At 38.7% G+C, this 13,854-nt stretch overlaps 1 protein-coding gene across 2 annotated transcripts in view; it reads left to right on the top strand.

Annotated features, from left to right (window-relative positions):
- Positions 1-10,851, top strand: part of cckbrb (cholecystokinin B receptor b) — a 35,316-nt gene extending 24,465 nt beyond the window's left edge. For both annotated transcript variants that reach the window (XM_060928737.1, XM_060928738.1), the window contains 3 exons: positions 736-997; positions 3,165-3,292; positions 10,074-10,851. In XM_060928737.1, the coding sequence (XP_060784720.1) occupies positions 736-997; positions 3,165-3,292; positions 10,074-10,603 (920 nt within the window). In that variant the 3' untranslated portion in view covers positions 10,604-10,851. The remainder of the gene's footprint in view (positions 1-735; positions 998-3,164; positions 3,293-10,073) is intronic.
- The last annotated feature ends 3,003 nt before the right edge of the window (positions 10,852-13,854 follow it).

Here is a 13,854-nt window from a genome sequence, read left to right on the forward strand (position 1 = left end):
CCAATTGACCTAATGAGTTGCAATTTGGTCCTCCAGCTGTTCCTTTTTTGTACCTTTAACTTTTCCAGCCTCTTATTGCCCCTGTCCCAACTTTTTTGAGATGTGTTGCTGTCATGAAATTTCAAATGAGCCAATATTTGGCATGAAATTTCAAAATGTCTCACTTTCGACATTTGGTATGTTGTCTATGTTCTATTGTGAATACAATATCAGTTTTTGAGATTTGTAAATTATTGCATTCCGTTTTTATTTACAATTTGTACTTTGTCCCAACTTTTTTGGAATCGGGGTTGTAATAATAATAATAATAATAATAATAATAATAATAATAAATGAATAACGGCCTTAAATCAAGTTGGTTTCTGTCCAGTGTGTGCCTTTGTATACTCAGAGATGTATACAGCAATATGACCTACACACTGTGACAGACACAGCATAGATAAAACATAGATTAATGTGGTCTGGTGCAAAAAATGGATCAGAGTAAAAATGTTGAGGCTAAATGTTCAGTAAATTGGAGCATTTTAAAAGAATTGTAAAATACTGATAACACTACATGTGAAGTGACTGTCATAATGTCTTGTCTCATTCAATTCCTAAAGCTAATTTGTTTATTAAATTCTAAAAAAGAATGCTAAATGCTAATACAATGCTAAATTAAATGGCAGACTTAATTTAATTAGTCTTATTTAGCCTTCGCCTGTTCATCTGTAACTCTGTTTCTGTCTTCCACAGGAATTTCTGTCAGCATATCCACCTTCAGTCTAGTGGCCATAGCAATCGAGAGATACAGTGCTATCTGTAATCCTCTGAAGTCCCGGGCCTGGCAGACTCGTTCCCATGCATACAAGGTTATTGCTATGACTTGGGCTGTGTCTTTCCTCATCATGACCCCATACCCAATCTTCTCCTCCCTTGTTAGCTACTCCAAACCCGACAAAGTCACTGCACATATGTGCCGCCATGATTGGCCCAAGGACCAAGTGAAGCAGGCTTGGTGAGTAATTTCAGTGGTTGGCATTTCATTAAAACAAATTACATCCAGTACATTTGATGGGATTAAAGAATGATTAGGGTTGGCCATGAATTTTGCAACAGAGTCTGAATTTAGAATGGAATCAAGAGTAAATCATACATTACATGGAAGGGAAAAAGGCAATAAAATCAGGCTTGCCAGACAACTCGTATTTGAAATATGTTCTATTTTTTTATCTTTAAAGGAACATTAGGCAATATTAGAAAATATTAGTCAAGATTAGTCTCCAGCAGTTCAAAGTCAACAGGTTCAATAGCATATGAAATATTTGATTTCCTCTTTGAGCCTGCCCCTATTCCCAGCCACTGTACACAAAGCCCTAGAGCCTATTGCTTGAAAGCCAAGTTATATCAGTATAAATGCATGACATTCACCTTATACTGATTTATTAGGATTGTCAAGAGTTATTCTGCTGTCCTATTTTTCTTTGGAATGAAATCTCATAAGCTTTTAAACTGTAGTGTTAGCATCCTTAGATGCATGAGAGTTAGCTAGCATTATTTAAATTTCTATGAATGTGATTCATCCAGAGCATTGCATTACATGGCTCTCTAAGTGATAAAAAATATATATATTTATTGTACTTAATCCAAAGCTTTATACAGCTTGACCTGTTGCTAATTCTGCAACAGGTTATTCCATATCCTCTTCAGATGAAATTACATATTTTACTTTTTCTACATATTTTCCAGGTTATTTGCACAAGTAAGAAGTAAAAAAAAGACTATCTATCTATCTATCTATCTATCTATCTATCTATCTATCTATCTATCTATCTATCTATCTATCTATGTTTGGCTTAATATACCATTTATTAGCATGTTTAAAAGGATAAATGGTATAAAAAGTGTCCACTTGGATAAGTATTCCTTATACATATCTAGAAAAGTGAAAGAATCATTAGCATGTTTAAAAGGATAAATGGTATAAAAAGTGTCCACTTGGATAAGTATTCCTTATACATATCTAGAAAAGTGAAAGAATCATGGGAAGGGATCTCAGGCCATGCAGTGTATTTCCATATTTCATCCTTCAGCTTCCTTCATATGTTTTCAATGAATTTAGGTCAGGATCCAAATGTTTTAGTGTTCTGTGAGTTTTATATGTGGGCCTCTGGATTGAAAATGAATTGGACCATGCTTGGCAGAAGATGATAGCGCTTTAGCCTTTCAGCAGAGAGAGATTTTACTCTGAAATATTCCAGGATCTGACATATTGCCATATACTGTATACAAATACAGTGTCCAGGGCTGTGAACAAAAGAATCTTTCAACCCTTTATAGAATTGTATTTTTTCTATGTTGCTATCAACTCCTTCTCCCCAGAAGAGAAAGTATTTTCAGATATGTAAATATTTGAATATCCCATCGTTTGTTCATTTTCAGAAGATACAGATGAATCCAAAAGATACAAAACATAATTCATTTTTTTTTCATCATATAGTTCAATGACATTCTGAAAGGTGCTGAGATACTTGAGTATTGCCTCTGAGGCCCTATTATATATGTCTAGGCAGTGTGGCCTTATATTGAATTTCAGAATGTAACCCAAACTAATATTAGCGTGTAAGAGAAACGTCTTTTAACGAACCTCTTAATTATCACCTAAATTTTCTGGATTTTTGGTTGTATGAAACTTTCACAAGAGAGTTAAATGCAACTGGAGACCCATTTCGTGGCACGGTGGTGTAGTGGTTAGCACTGTCACCTCACAGCAAGAAGGTTCTGGGTTCGAGTCCAGTGGCCGACAGGGGCCTTTCTGTGTGGAGTTTGCATGTTCTCCCCATGTCTGCGTGGGTTTCCTCCGGGTGCTCCAGTTTCCCCCACAGTCCAAAGACATGCAGGTTAGGCTAATTGGTGGCTCTAAATTGATCGTAGGTGTGAATGTGAGTGTGAATGGTTGTTTGTCTCTTTGTCAGCCCTGCGATGACCTGGCGACTTGTCCAGGTGTACCCCACCTCTCGCCCATAGTCAGCTGGGATAGGCTCCAGCTTGCCTGCGACCCTGTACAGGATAAGCGGTTACAGATAATGGATGGATGGATGGATGGATGGATGGAGACCCATTTCAGATTTAATTGTTACTGGAAGTTCAACACAAATGGTTCCCTGTATTCTTTCCTCTTCCAGGTGCATCCTGTTGCTGTTGATTCTTTTTGTCATACCTGGAGTTGTGATGATCATTGCTTATGGGCTTATCTCCCGGGAGCTCTACTGCGGAATACAATGTGAGCTGGAGCAGAAGAAAGGCCATAGTGGTAAGACCTTGTTCCTCCTGTTCCACTATCAAATGTGTTTGATTTTTAACACTAGTTCATAGCATATAATCTTCGGAAACCATTTCAAACGCTGTTTAGATCTTCAGTACATATTGCCTGATATACTGTGCAGATGGACTCAGTTGTACAGTGGTGCTTGAAAGTTTGTGAGCACTTTAGAATGTTCTATATTTCTGCATAAATATGACATAAACATCATCAGATTTTCACACAAGTCCTAAAAGTAGATAAAGAGAACCCAGTTAAACAAATGAGACAAAAATATTATACTTGGTCATTTATTTATTGAGGAAAATGATCCAATATTACATATCTGTGAGTGGCAAAAGTATAATATTGGATCATTTTCCTCAATAAATAAATGACCAAGTATAATATTTTTGTCTCATTTGTTTAACTGGGTTCTCTTTATCTACTTTTAGGACTTGTTTGAAAATCTGATGATGTTTTAGGTCATATTTATGCAGAAATATAGGAAATTCTAAAGGGTTCACAAACTTTCAAGCACCACCGTACATATGGAAGTACTGTAGGCACATGTTTACAAAGTATTGTATAAAATTGAATGGATCACAGTAGAAACATAATTTAATAGATTTTTCATAACCTCTCTCCATTCATATGTTTGAATTGCTGGACCATTAGCAGCTGCTGTTTTGCCGAGGTTGTGTTTCCTGTAATAAATTTGTTAAATCTGTTGAGTTTGTTGAAGATTATAAATGAACCTCCATTTCTTTCTGACTCATTTAGTCCATCTTCTAAAATGATTCAACCATAGCCTGAGTCACTGTCTTATTAGTGCCCAATTGGTATTTACAGTTTTTCTCAGTCGTTTTGGTGCATTTCTCAAATCGTCCTTAATGCTTGCACAACAGTAAGTGCATTTTTCGAAACAATGTGTGTAAACTGCAAAACACAGTGGATTACCTGCAAAAGCACAGAACTTGCCCAAAATGCTTACTTTATGTCTCAAAAGCAAATATTTATGCCAATGAAACTGTCATTACCATCAGAATGACAAGTCCTTGTGCCATTGTTTATGAATAAGATGGTCAAAATGTTTAGTCATGTTGACAATATAACAGTTTGCTCTGTAAGTATTTTCTAATGGAAATTGACTAAGATTTTGGTAACACTGAATGAAAATGCACGAGGCAGCACTTTCTTCTGTGTGGTATAACAATGTCAATACTAAAAAGTTACACATTACTGTTTGGGGGGATTGATTGCAATAGACTGGATATAATTCAAAGTTGTTACCCTCTGCCACCTCTACGAGGTAGTTTTGCAGTCCTATGTGGTACAGTACAGTAAAATGCAGTACAATAATGTTTAAATACACATATTTATTGTATTTTAAATACAGTACAGTGCATAAGTTGGCATATCAGATGCTCACTGGCCGTGCTATGAAAATTCTGCATGTAAACGCTCATTTAACTTTCCAAATCTGTCATTGCTTAACTCTTGAATATTTTCTATCTTGAATACTATCATTAAAAAGCTTATAATCTCTGCTTTCCAAAGAAATTTATCTCATTAAGATCTGTTCAGGGCGGCACGGTGGTGTAGTGGTTAGCGCTGTCGCCTCACAGCAAGAAGGTCCTGGGTTCGAGCCCCGGGGCCGGCGAGGGCCTCCCCGTGTCCGCGTGGGTTTCCTCCGGGTGCTCCGGTTTCCCCCACAGTCCAAAGACATGCAGGTTAGGTTAACTGGTGACTCTAAATTGACCGTAGGTGTGAATGTGAGTGTGAATGGTTGTCTGTGTCTATGTGTCAGCCCTGTGATGACCTGGCGACTTGTCCAGGGTGTACCCCGCCTTTTGCCCGTAGTCAGCTGGGATAGGCTCCAGCTTGCCTGCGACCCTGTAGAAGGATAAAGCGGCTAGAGATAATGAGATGAGATGAGAAGATCTGTTCAGTACTTTGGGAGTCACGGCAGGTTGAAGTTGGTACAACAGAGTAAAAACTGCTCGTGTGACGTCAGGAAACTGCCGGTGCTTTTTGAGTCATGGGAACGTGGTCAGGCTCTGTCTCTTCTGATCAGTTTCCGACTGGGTTACCCGTCAATATCGATCCGATAACTTTTATAGGGATGTTCTGTAGCCCTCACTGTTTCTGATGAAGTATTAAGCAAAATTTTCCATCAGCTAGTTTTGATGTTATGATTCACAGGAGACTTTGAAGTGAGTTTTCATAGCTTTACCTACTTATTTTTTTCAAATCAAACTGATTCATGTAAATAAATAACTATTTTAGAATATAACTAGTTGTTTTGATAAAAACTGTTGAGATCTTAGTGGTCGGAATGATATTTTAAAAAAACAAGTCAGAAACGCGAGTGTTAATTTCAATTCAGTTAAATGGAACTGTTTATTGGATGTGGCTCACACAGTTTTTTCAAGTTTAGCCTTGAAAGCTGTGAATATTAATCGAAATAATCATTTATATTATGGCGGCACGGTGGTGTAGTGGTTAGCGCTGTCGCCTCACAGCAAGAAGGTCCTGGGTTCGAGCCCCGGGGCCGGCGAGGGCCTTTCTGTGTGGAGTTTGCATGTTCTCCCCGTGTCTGCGTGGGTTTCCTCCGGGTGCTCCGGTTTCCCCCACAGTCCAAAGATATGCAGGTTAGGTTAACTGGTGACTCTAAATTGACCGTAGGTGTGAACGTGAGTGTGAATGGTTGTCTGTGTCTATGTGTCAGCCCTGTGATGACCCGGCGACTTGTCCAGGGTGTACCCCGCCTTTCGCCCGTAGTCAGCTGGGATAGGCTCCAGCTTGCCTGTGACCCTGTAGAACAGGATAAAGCGGCTAGAGATAATGAGATGAGATTTATATTATTTAATATAAACACTACTAGGCCCTACTTAGAAATATAAAGGCCTACAGAGTACAAAGAGGGGATTAGAAATATTCTTTTATTACTTTTTTATTTTCACAGAGAATGGTAGATGTGAGTGACATTCAATGCTTATTTATGCATATTTTATAATTGAATTTGTAATTGTAGTTAACATTGATTTCTGCTTCTTTGTGATGTATAAATTGAAGTTAAGATCAATTTTATATTGCAGAAATAAAGCCATTTGGTGAAACTTTGAAGAAGAGAGTGTACCGAATTAACGTGTTTACCTAATTAGCATTATTAATACTAATTAAATACTAATTTGCATAATTTGTTTTTACTAATTTTTAAAACTTTGTACTCAGTATACTGTACATCCATCTATGTTCCTGCCAATTTCCATGTAAATATCTTGAAAAATAAAAGTTATTCAGAAAAAAACCCTAACATTTGATCTCATTTGTTAATGAGGCCCATTTTGGACCATGTGATCCCAATACATAATATTACGACAGCTTTCTAAACATTAAGCCGTTTTTTCAATCTTTGATTTGTAATATCTCAAGAACGGATAAACATATTTTAATTCTGTAAAAATTATGTTGTTCTGCATTCAATTCTGAATTCAATGAGAGCGATTTGGATTGAATTTGAATTTTCACCTGATATGCCTATAAGTACATAAATATAGTACAGTAGCAATATGAAAAATGTAAAAACAAGTGGAATTCTGTACTTTGAAGCTTTACAGTAAGTATACAGTTACTGTATTAAATAGTACAGTGCACATTTTTGAATTAACCACGTGTTCTCCCGACAAAATGTTTGTATGAATGAAGATACAGTGGTTCTCCTAATATTTGACTGCATCCTTCGACCAGCCTCGGTCATTGTAAGACCATGATTGAGGACATGGTCCACAACTGTGGCCCTTATTTCATCTGGAACATGCCTATGTACTTGGCCTCTTCTTTCTCTGTTTTGCCTCCTTACCCTTCCACCCTGCATCGTTACTCCTCTTCTTCCGGGCTGTTGTCCTTCCATCACTGTGTTCATTGCACTGTGTTCTGATATATATATATATATATATATATATATATATATATATATATATATATATATATTTATATATATAAAAAACGTGTGTGTATGCTTGCCAGTTGAAGGTTCATGGGACTCACCTCTGAGCTTTTGTAGAGAACTGGTTGATCATTGGTTGATCTGATGCTTCACACATTCCCCCTCATAAATGAAAGTTAAGATTCATCTGAGATCAAGTTGTTAATTTAGGACACATTTACCAAACAAATGTAACAGAAATGTATAAAGTATGATTGACAGATTATGACAACTACTTCAACACTTGTGCATGTAATGACACAAGCAATGAAAGAATACACTAGATGTTTTGGGTGGTAGGATGATTCAACAGAGAATCAGCATAATGCATTTTGACCGACATGACATGAGCAATTGATAATGTAAAAAGCAGTAGACAGTTGTACACAATCAGTTTTATGGGTGTACCAAAGCAGAATGAGAAATTGCTTTTATGATGTGCACAGCTGATTAGATGATGTGGAGTTTGAACAAACAGTTTTGAGAATTTCGATTCTGATCTTGGAAATGCACCAAAACAACTGAGAAAAACTGTAAGTGTATTCCCTGAATGTAATTTTTCATGACATATTTGTTGGTAGCACTTCCTGAGTGCTACCAAAATGAATAAGACATTTGGTTATAAAAATACTATGAGGGGATATTGAGAACTTTGTGAATCTGTTATTTAAGAAAGTAAAAGCACACATTTCTAGCTGTGTAAGCTTTCAATTTCCTTCCTGGTACAGGAAAAGAGAGCTTGACTTTATTCTTTATTTGGATCCCCATTAGCTTCCACAAAGTGGTTGCTAGGATCCCCATTAGCTTTCACAAAGTGGTTGCTAGTCTTCTTGGGGTCCACAATGAAAAATTACACTCAAATACAGAAAAAAAAAACAGCTAATACAAGAATATTACATTAGGAGCAATGACCAAACACACAAAAAGAAAAAGTCAATATGATATACATAAAAAAGCAAATAATAAAACAAAAGACAAAAAAGGAACTATTGGGCAACAAGACATAATCAAACCAATGCAACATTCACAAAGCAGCTACAATACCTGCATATGATTTAAAAAATACTCTTATTGACTTTTTATATGAGAAGCTATTCTCAATTTTCCTGATGTCCTCAGGCAACTTATTCCAACTTAAAGAAGCCCTATAAAGAACATATAATTTGAGCGTAGAATAGGTGTGACTATTGGCCCTTTTCCACTACCCTTTTTCAGCTCACTTCAGCTCGCTTCAGCTCACTTCAGCCCGACACGGCTCGCGTTTCGACTATCTCAAAACAGCACGACTCAGCTCGCTTCAGCCCTGCTTAGCATCCAAAACTCGCACGGTTTTGGAGTGGGGCTGAAGCGAGCCAAACCGAGCTGAGTGAAGCTGGGGGCGTGAGCAGACACTCCCCTGTGTACGGATTGGTGAGGAGGAGTGTCCTCACACGCCCACACACGCCCCGCGAGCACGCTGGGATCTGTAAACACCGTAAACCCGGAAGAAGAAGAAGAATTACGAATTACGAGAATTTCTGAAGCCTTATGCGCCTCGCCTCATCTATACACTCTTGCCAGTATCTGTTGGCGTTGTCGGTGACAACAAGCCACAGCACCAAGACCAGCAACACTAATGACTCCATGTCCTCCATGTTTATTGTTTACTATCCAGGTTGTGAGACTACCGCTTCAAAGATCACTGATGTCACTGTTTGCGCCGCTTAACGACATCACGTGACGTCCACCCACTTTCGCTAACTTCACCCAATGTGTCCACCCACTTCCAGCCAGCACGGTTCAGCGCGGTGGTAGTCGAAATGCAACTCCAACAGCCCCGCTCAGCTCGACTCAGCCCAACTCAGCACGGCTCAGCCCGACTCAGCCGCGTTTGTAGTGGAAAAGCGGCATAAAAGACCAGTACTCACTTGATACGTTTTATACCTATGGCAAAAACCAGACAATAGTAACTTATCGCAGAAAAAAATGTAGTGTATTTTTCCAAAGCACATTATGCATGAACCATAGAAGATGATATTCAAACTTTGCTTTCACAGTTAGCCATGATAACTGTTTGTGCATCTCACACACATTTGTATGAAAAGAACAATTTAGGGCTAATCTTCAATTATTTGAAGTTTTTTAAGATGTTTCCGAGCAGCACTTGACCAAACAACTGGGCAATACTCCAGATGTGATAGCACAATTGTCCTGACTACCTCTATCATAACAGTGGAACATATACTGAACATTTTCTTGCAATAGCAATACTTTTCCCCATTTTCGTAACAATATGATCAATTTGATTGGACCAAGAAAGCAGATTATCTAATTTAACTCCCAGCAGCTTTGTATTAGTAGCCTGCTCTATGGATGTATCATCAGTTGACAGATCTAATATGGTGGCGTTGGCAAGGGCATACCTTGTACCAAAAACAATGCTTGTAGTCTTAACTATGTTCAACACTAATTTATTCATCCTTACCCATCTTGTTATGTTTTGCAGCTCAACATTAAGATGTTTTCTCAGTTCCATCATAGTTGATGAGGCAGTAAATAGAGTAGCATCATCCACATACATCAGCATTTTTAACAACCGATGGTAAATCATTTATAAAAATTGAAAATAAAAGAGGACCTAAGCAGCTCCCCTGTGGAACACCACAAGATACAGTTTTACCATCAGAAAAGCCGCCATTGAAAAATACCCGACTTGAAGATGACCTTTAGTTTTTCTGTATCACACAATATGAAGTTGTTTCACTGTTGATGCATTGTAGTCTGGTTATGTCTTTCAAAAATATTTTTTAATACCTTCCCCAGGAACAAAGAATGGTGCAACTGCAATCATCTCATCTGGCATTGATCATGGTGATGGCTGCTACATTCAGGTATTGAAGCGACCTAACTCCATAGAGATGTCCACCCTCGCTCTGTCTGCCTCTGCCAAGGTGGACCGTCCTCGCAGCAACACCTCTGAGACCAAGCTCATGGCCAAAAAGCGTGTGATCCGCATGCTGATCGTCATTGTGACCATGTTCTTTATCTGCTGGATGCCCCTGTATTCTGTTAATACCTGGAAGGCCTTTCATCCACCTTCTGCCCACAGGGCTCTCTCTGGAGCCCCAATCTCCTTCATTCATCTCCTGTCCTACACTTCAGCCTGCATCAATCCCATCATTTACTGCTTCATGAACAAGCGCTTCCGCAAGGCTCTGATAACCACTTTCTCCTGCTGCTGCCGATCATGCCGCACACGACGCTTCAGTGAGGGAGATGATGATGCCACTGCCACTGGGGCATCTGTGTCTAAGTTTAACTACACCACTATCAGCACCATGGGACCATGTTGATTTCCAACAAAAGAGAGAGGTGGCTTGCTCTTACATTGCTACCTAAAATGGAAGAAGACAAGGATGGAGAAGGTTCAGTGGATGATCGTTAGCTTAGATTGATGGAGGATTATCGGGGAATGTGAAGGTTTGACTTTGCAGTGATTGATATTGTGCTGCTATATGAAGTTAATTCTGTTGTATTAACAGTAATATCTGCATGCTAATTTATCACATATTGTTGTTTTGTAATTTGTGATTACCTATACTATTGGATATGTATAGTATCATTATCGTTACATGTATTTTAATATACCTAGAGTAATTGTTGTTACATGTATTTTAATACCTACAGTTACTTTGTGCTGTTTTTAAGGGCCTGCTTACAGTTGTGTTGCTGAGATGTTCTGTGTTTTTAAGTAGTCACTGGGATAAATAATTGATTTTGAATTAAAACAAATATACAGCCAGATAAAAAAAATGAAAGGAAAAACCTGAATAACTGAGAAATATGAAGATTGCAGATGCTTCTAGACAGGTGCACTGCATGGTATATTAAGCAATTACCAAACTGCCATGCTCTTTGGCAAGTATAGAAATGCTGGGCAGGCCCAGACAACCTTGATTTTGCATCAAGATGGCAAGTAGAAATTATCTAAGTGACTTCACTATTCATTACTGGGGCTCAGAGGGCAGAAGTTTCAGTTACAAGGGTTGCTCAATTGGCTTAATAGCAACAGTGACTAAAGTGGCTTCTGCATTTAGATCTATGGAAAAGACATTGTATAGGGTTAGAAATAAATATGATCAAATATTACAGATACATTCTTGATAAATATGCGACATTATTGAGTTGTGCAATAAAAGAAAAGGAAATAAAAAAACGTCACAGAACAGCTTTAATTGCAAGTGGCCCCTTAATCTGTGCCACTGACATTTTGTCTAGGATAATTCATAATTATATAATTGTGCTTTTCCCCACTTTTTTATTGTTTTTCATCATTTTTTCTTAGATGAGATTGCTCATGTTTTTCTTCATGCACTGACTGATTGTGGTTCATCCACACCGGTGGTTCTAATTGCCAGTGACCTTGTCCTGTGGATTTCTGGGTCAGGCTGACTTTATGATGCTTGAAAGCCCCCAGAATGTTTTATGGTTGTTTTTGTGTGTTTGTTCATTCAGATGTTGCATATCTATTCAGTTCACTATTGCAAGTCCTTCATGCACAGCACATCTAGCAAGGTGCAGACAAAACAAAGAAAAAACAACAACAACAAAACAACCCAGATTCCTTATGTTGCGGCTCTGCTTGTATCGTTTCTCATAACAGAGAGGTTAAAGAAAAAGAAAAGGCACTCTGTTTAAGGCGTGCCAGAATGAGGTTGATTAAATGCTATTGATTGTAGTTGCTGATATGTTGACTATGGGTCGATGTTGCTCGTCCTGTATTATGTAAAGATTCCTTTAGTCAATTTGTTTCTCACTCACCCACATACATAACACTCCATTTCAATTATATAAGGTATTTCCAAGGACTACAGCTGACAATGTACTGATGAATAGTCAGAACACAGTTCAAGTTCTCACTATATTTTATACCATGGGGTCAAACAGATAGAAGTAGAAAAGGAAGCGCTCAGTGTACTACATGCTGTTGGGTCAACGGGATCAGAGTCTTCCAGAGGAGTGCTTTTTATATTCATCCCTTTCACTATCCCACCATTCATTTTCCACTCATCCTCTCACTCTGTTTATTTTCCTTCACTTAAAACCATTTTCTAATCAAGGAGCATCTGCTGTTTGTGCCTGTTTTATACTGAACAGTGGAAACAGCATATCCACAAAGTTTCCTCGGCTCCACATTCTGATTATAACCCATAAAAATAGCACAGCAAAAAAATCCTGCAATTCATAGAGCTCTGTTTTCCCCATTCTGGTCTGTAAAAGCATTCTTGCTTAGATTAATTGAAAAGACTTTTTTTCACAGTCAGATCATTAGAGTCCAGGACCAAGGTGGCAGCAGTTTCATTCAGCCAGTCATTTCATTCCAATCTGCCTCCAGCTTTATCAAGGGCATTCTTTTGAGATGTTTAAATAATCAGTCACACCTGGAATGACTAAATCCAACAATGTTTGACAGCAACAACCATCCAATGCTTAACGTTACATCATCCTACAATTTATAACACATCCATCCATCTATCCATCCATTATCTGAAACCGCTCATCCTGTGCAGGGTCGCGAGCAAGCTGGAGCCTATTCCAGCTGACTGTGGACAAGAGGCGGGGTACACCCTGGTCGCCAGATCGTCGCAGTGCTGACACATAGAGACAAACAACCATTCACACTCACATTCACACCTACGGTCAATTTAGAGCCACCAGTTAACCTAACCTGCATGTCTTTGGACTGTGAGGGAAACCAGAGCACCCAGAGGAAACCCATACAGACACAGGGAGAGCATGCAAACTCCACACAGAAAGGCCCCCGTCGGCCACTGGGGTCGAACCCAGAACCTTCTTGCTGTGAGGCGACAGTGCTAACCACTACACCACCATGCCGCCAGTTTGTAAAACAGTGGTGTATGATTGGCAAGTGGTGATTAATGCCTTTGCTTGTAGCTACATGTTCAAGTTTTATTGTAGTTCAGTGAAGTGTGAGTGGATTTATGCAGGTATAAGAGAAACACATTACAATCTTTGTGATAGTGTAGGAAACTCTGATTGCAATTAAAAAAAACAACAACTTCAAACTGAACCCAGAACATCATTAGACAGACAGCACTTCATTCCGTTTTAGCCCTTAAAGAAAGCACTTCACTGAATAAACATTCATTGGCATGTCTCCGGGAACTAAAATATAGTAAAATTCCATTTCAAACTGTATAAATGTACCCAACTGCAAGCAACATTTGCCCCGAAACAACTTGTTTGGTTGTTTGGCAAGCATCTGTCGTGAACGACAATGCTGAAGTTACCTTTATTCCACTACTTTTCGCTTTTCTCTTTGTCTTCTGAGTGTCTCTAGGTTGTTATCAGCATCCAATAATCGGCCTTTAGATGGAGCTTTTCCACTTAACCCTATCACGTGCAACAACAGTCCAAGTGTCAGGATAGATAGAAAACTCTTTCAAGTCCCTCTTGAGGACATCTTTAAAGCACAGTCTTGGTCTTCCTGTCTGGCAAGTTCCTTCCTTCAGTACACTGTGAAGTATCTTGTGTGGTACACAAGTGGTGGGCATTCAAGTAACATGACCAGCCCATCTGAGGC

Source organism: Neoarius graeffei, chromosome 9 (genome assembly GCF_027579695.1).
Source record: "Neoarius graeffei isolate fNeoGra1 chromosome 9, fNeoGra1.pri, whole genome shotgun sequence".
NCBI classification, from domain to species: Eukaryota; Metazoa; Chordata; class Actinopteri; order Siluriformes; family Ariidae; genus Neoarius; species Neoarius graeffei.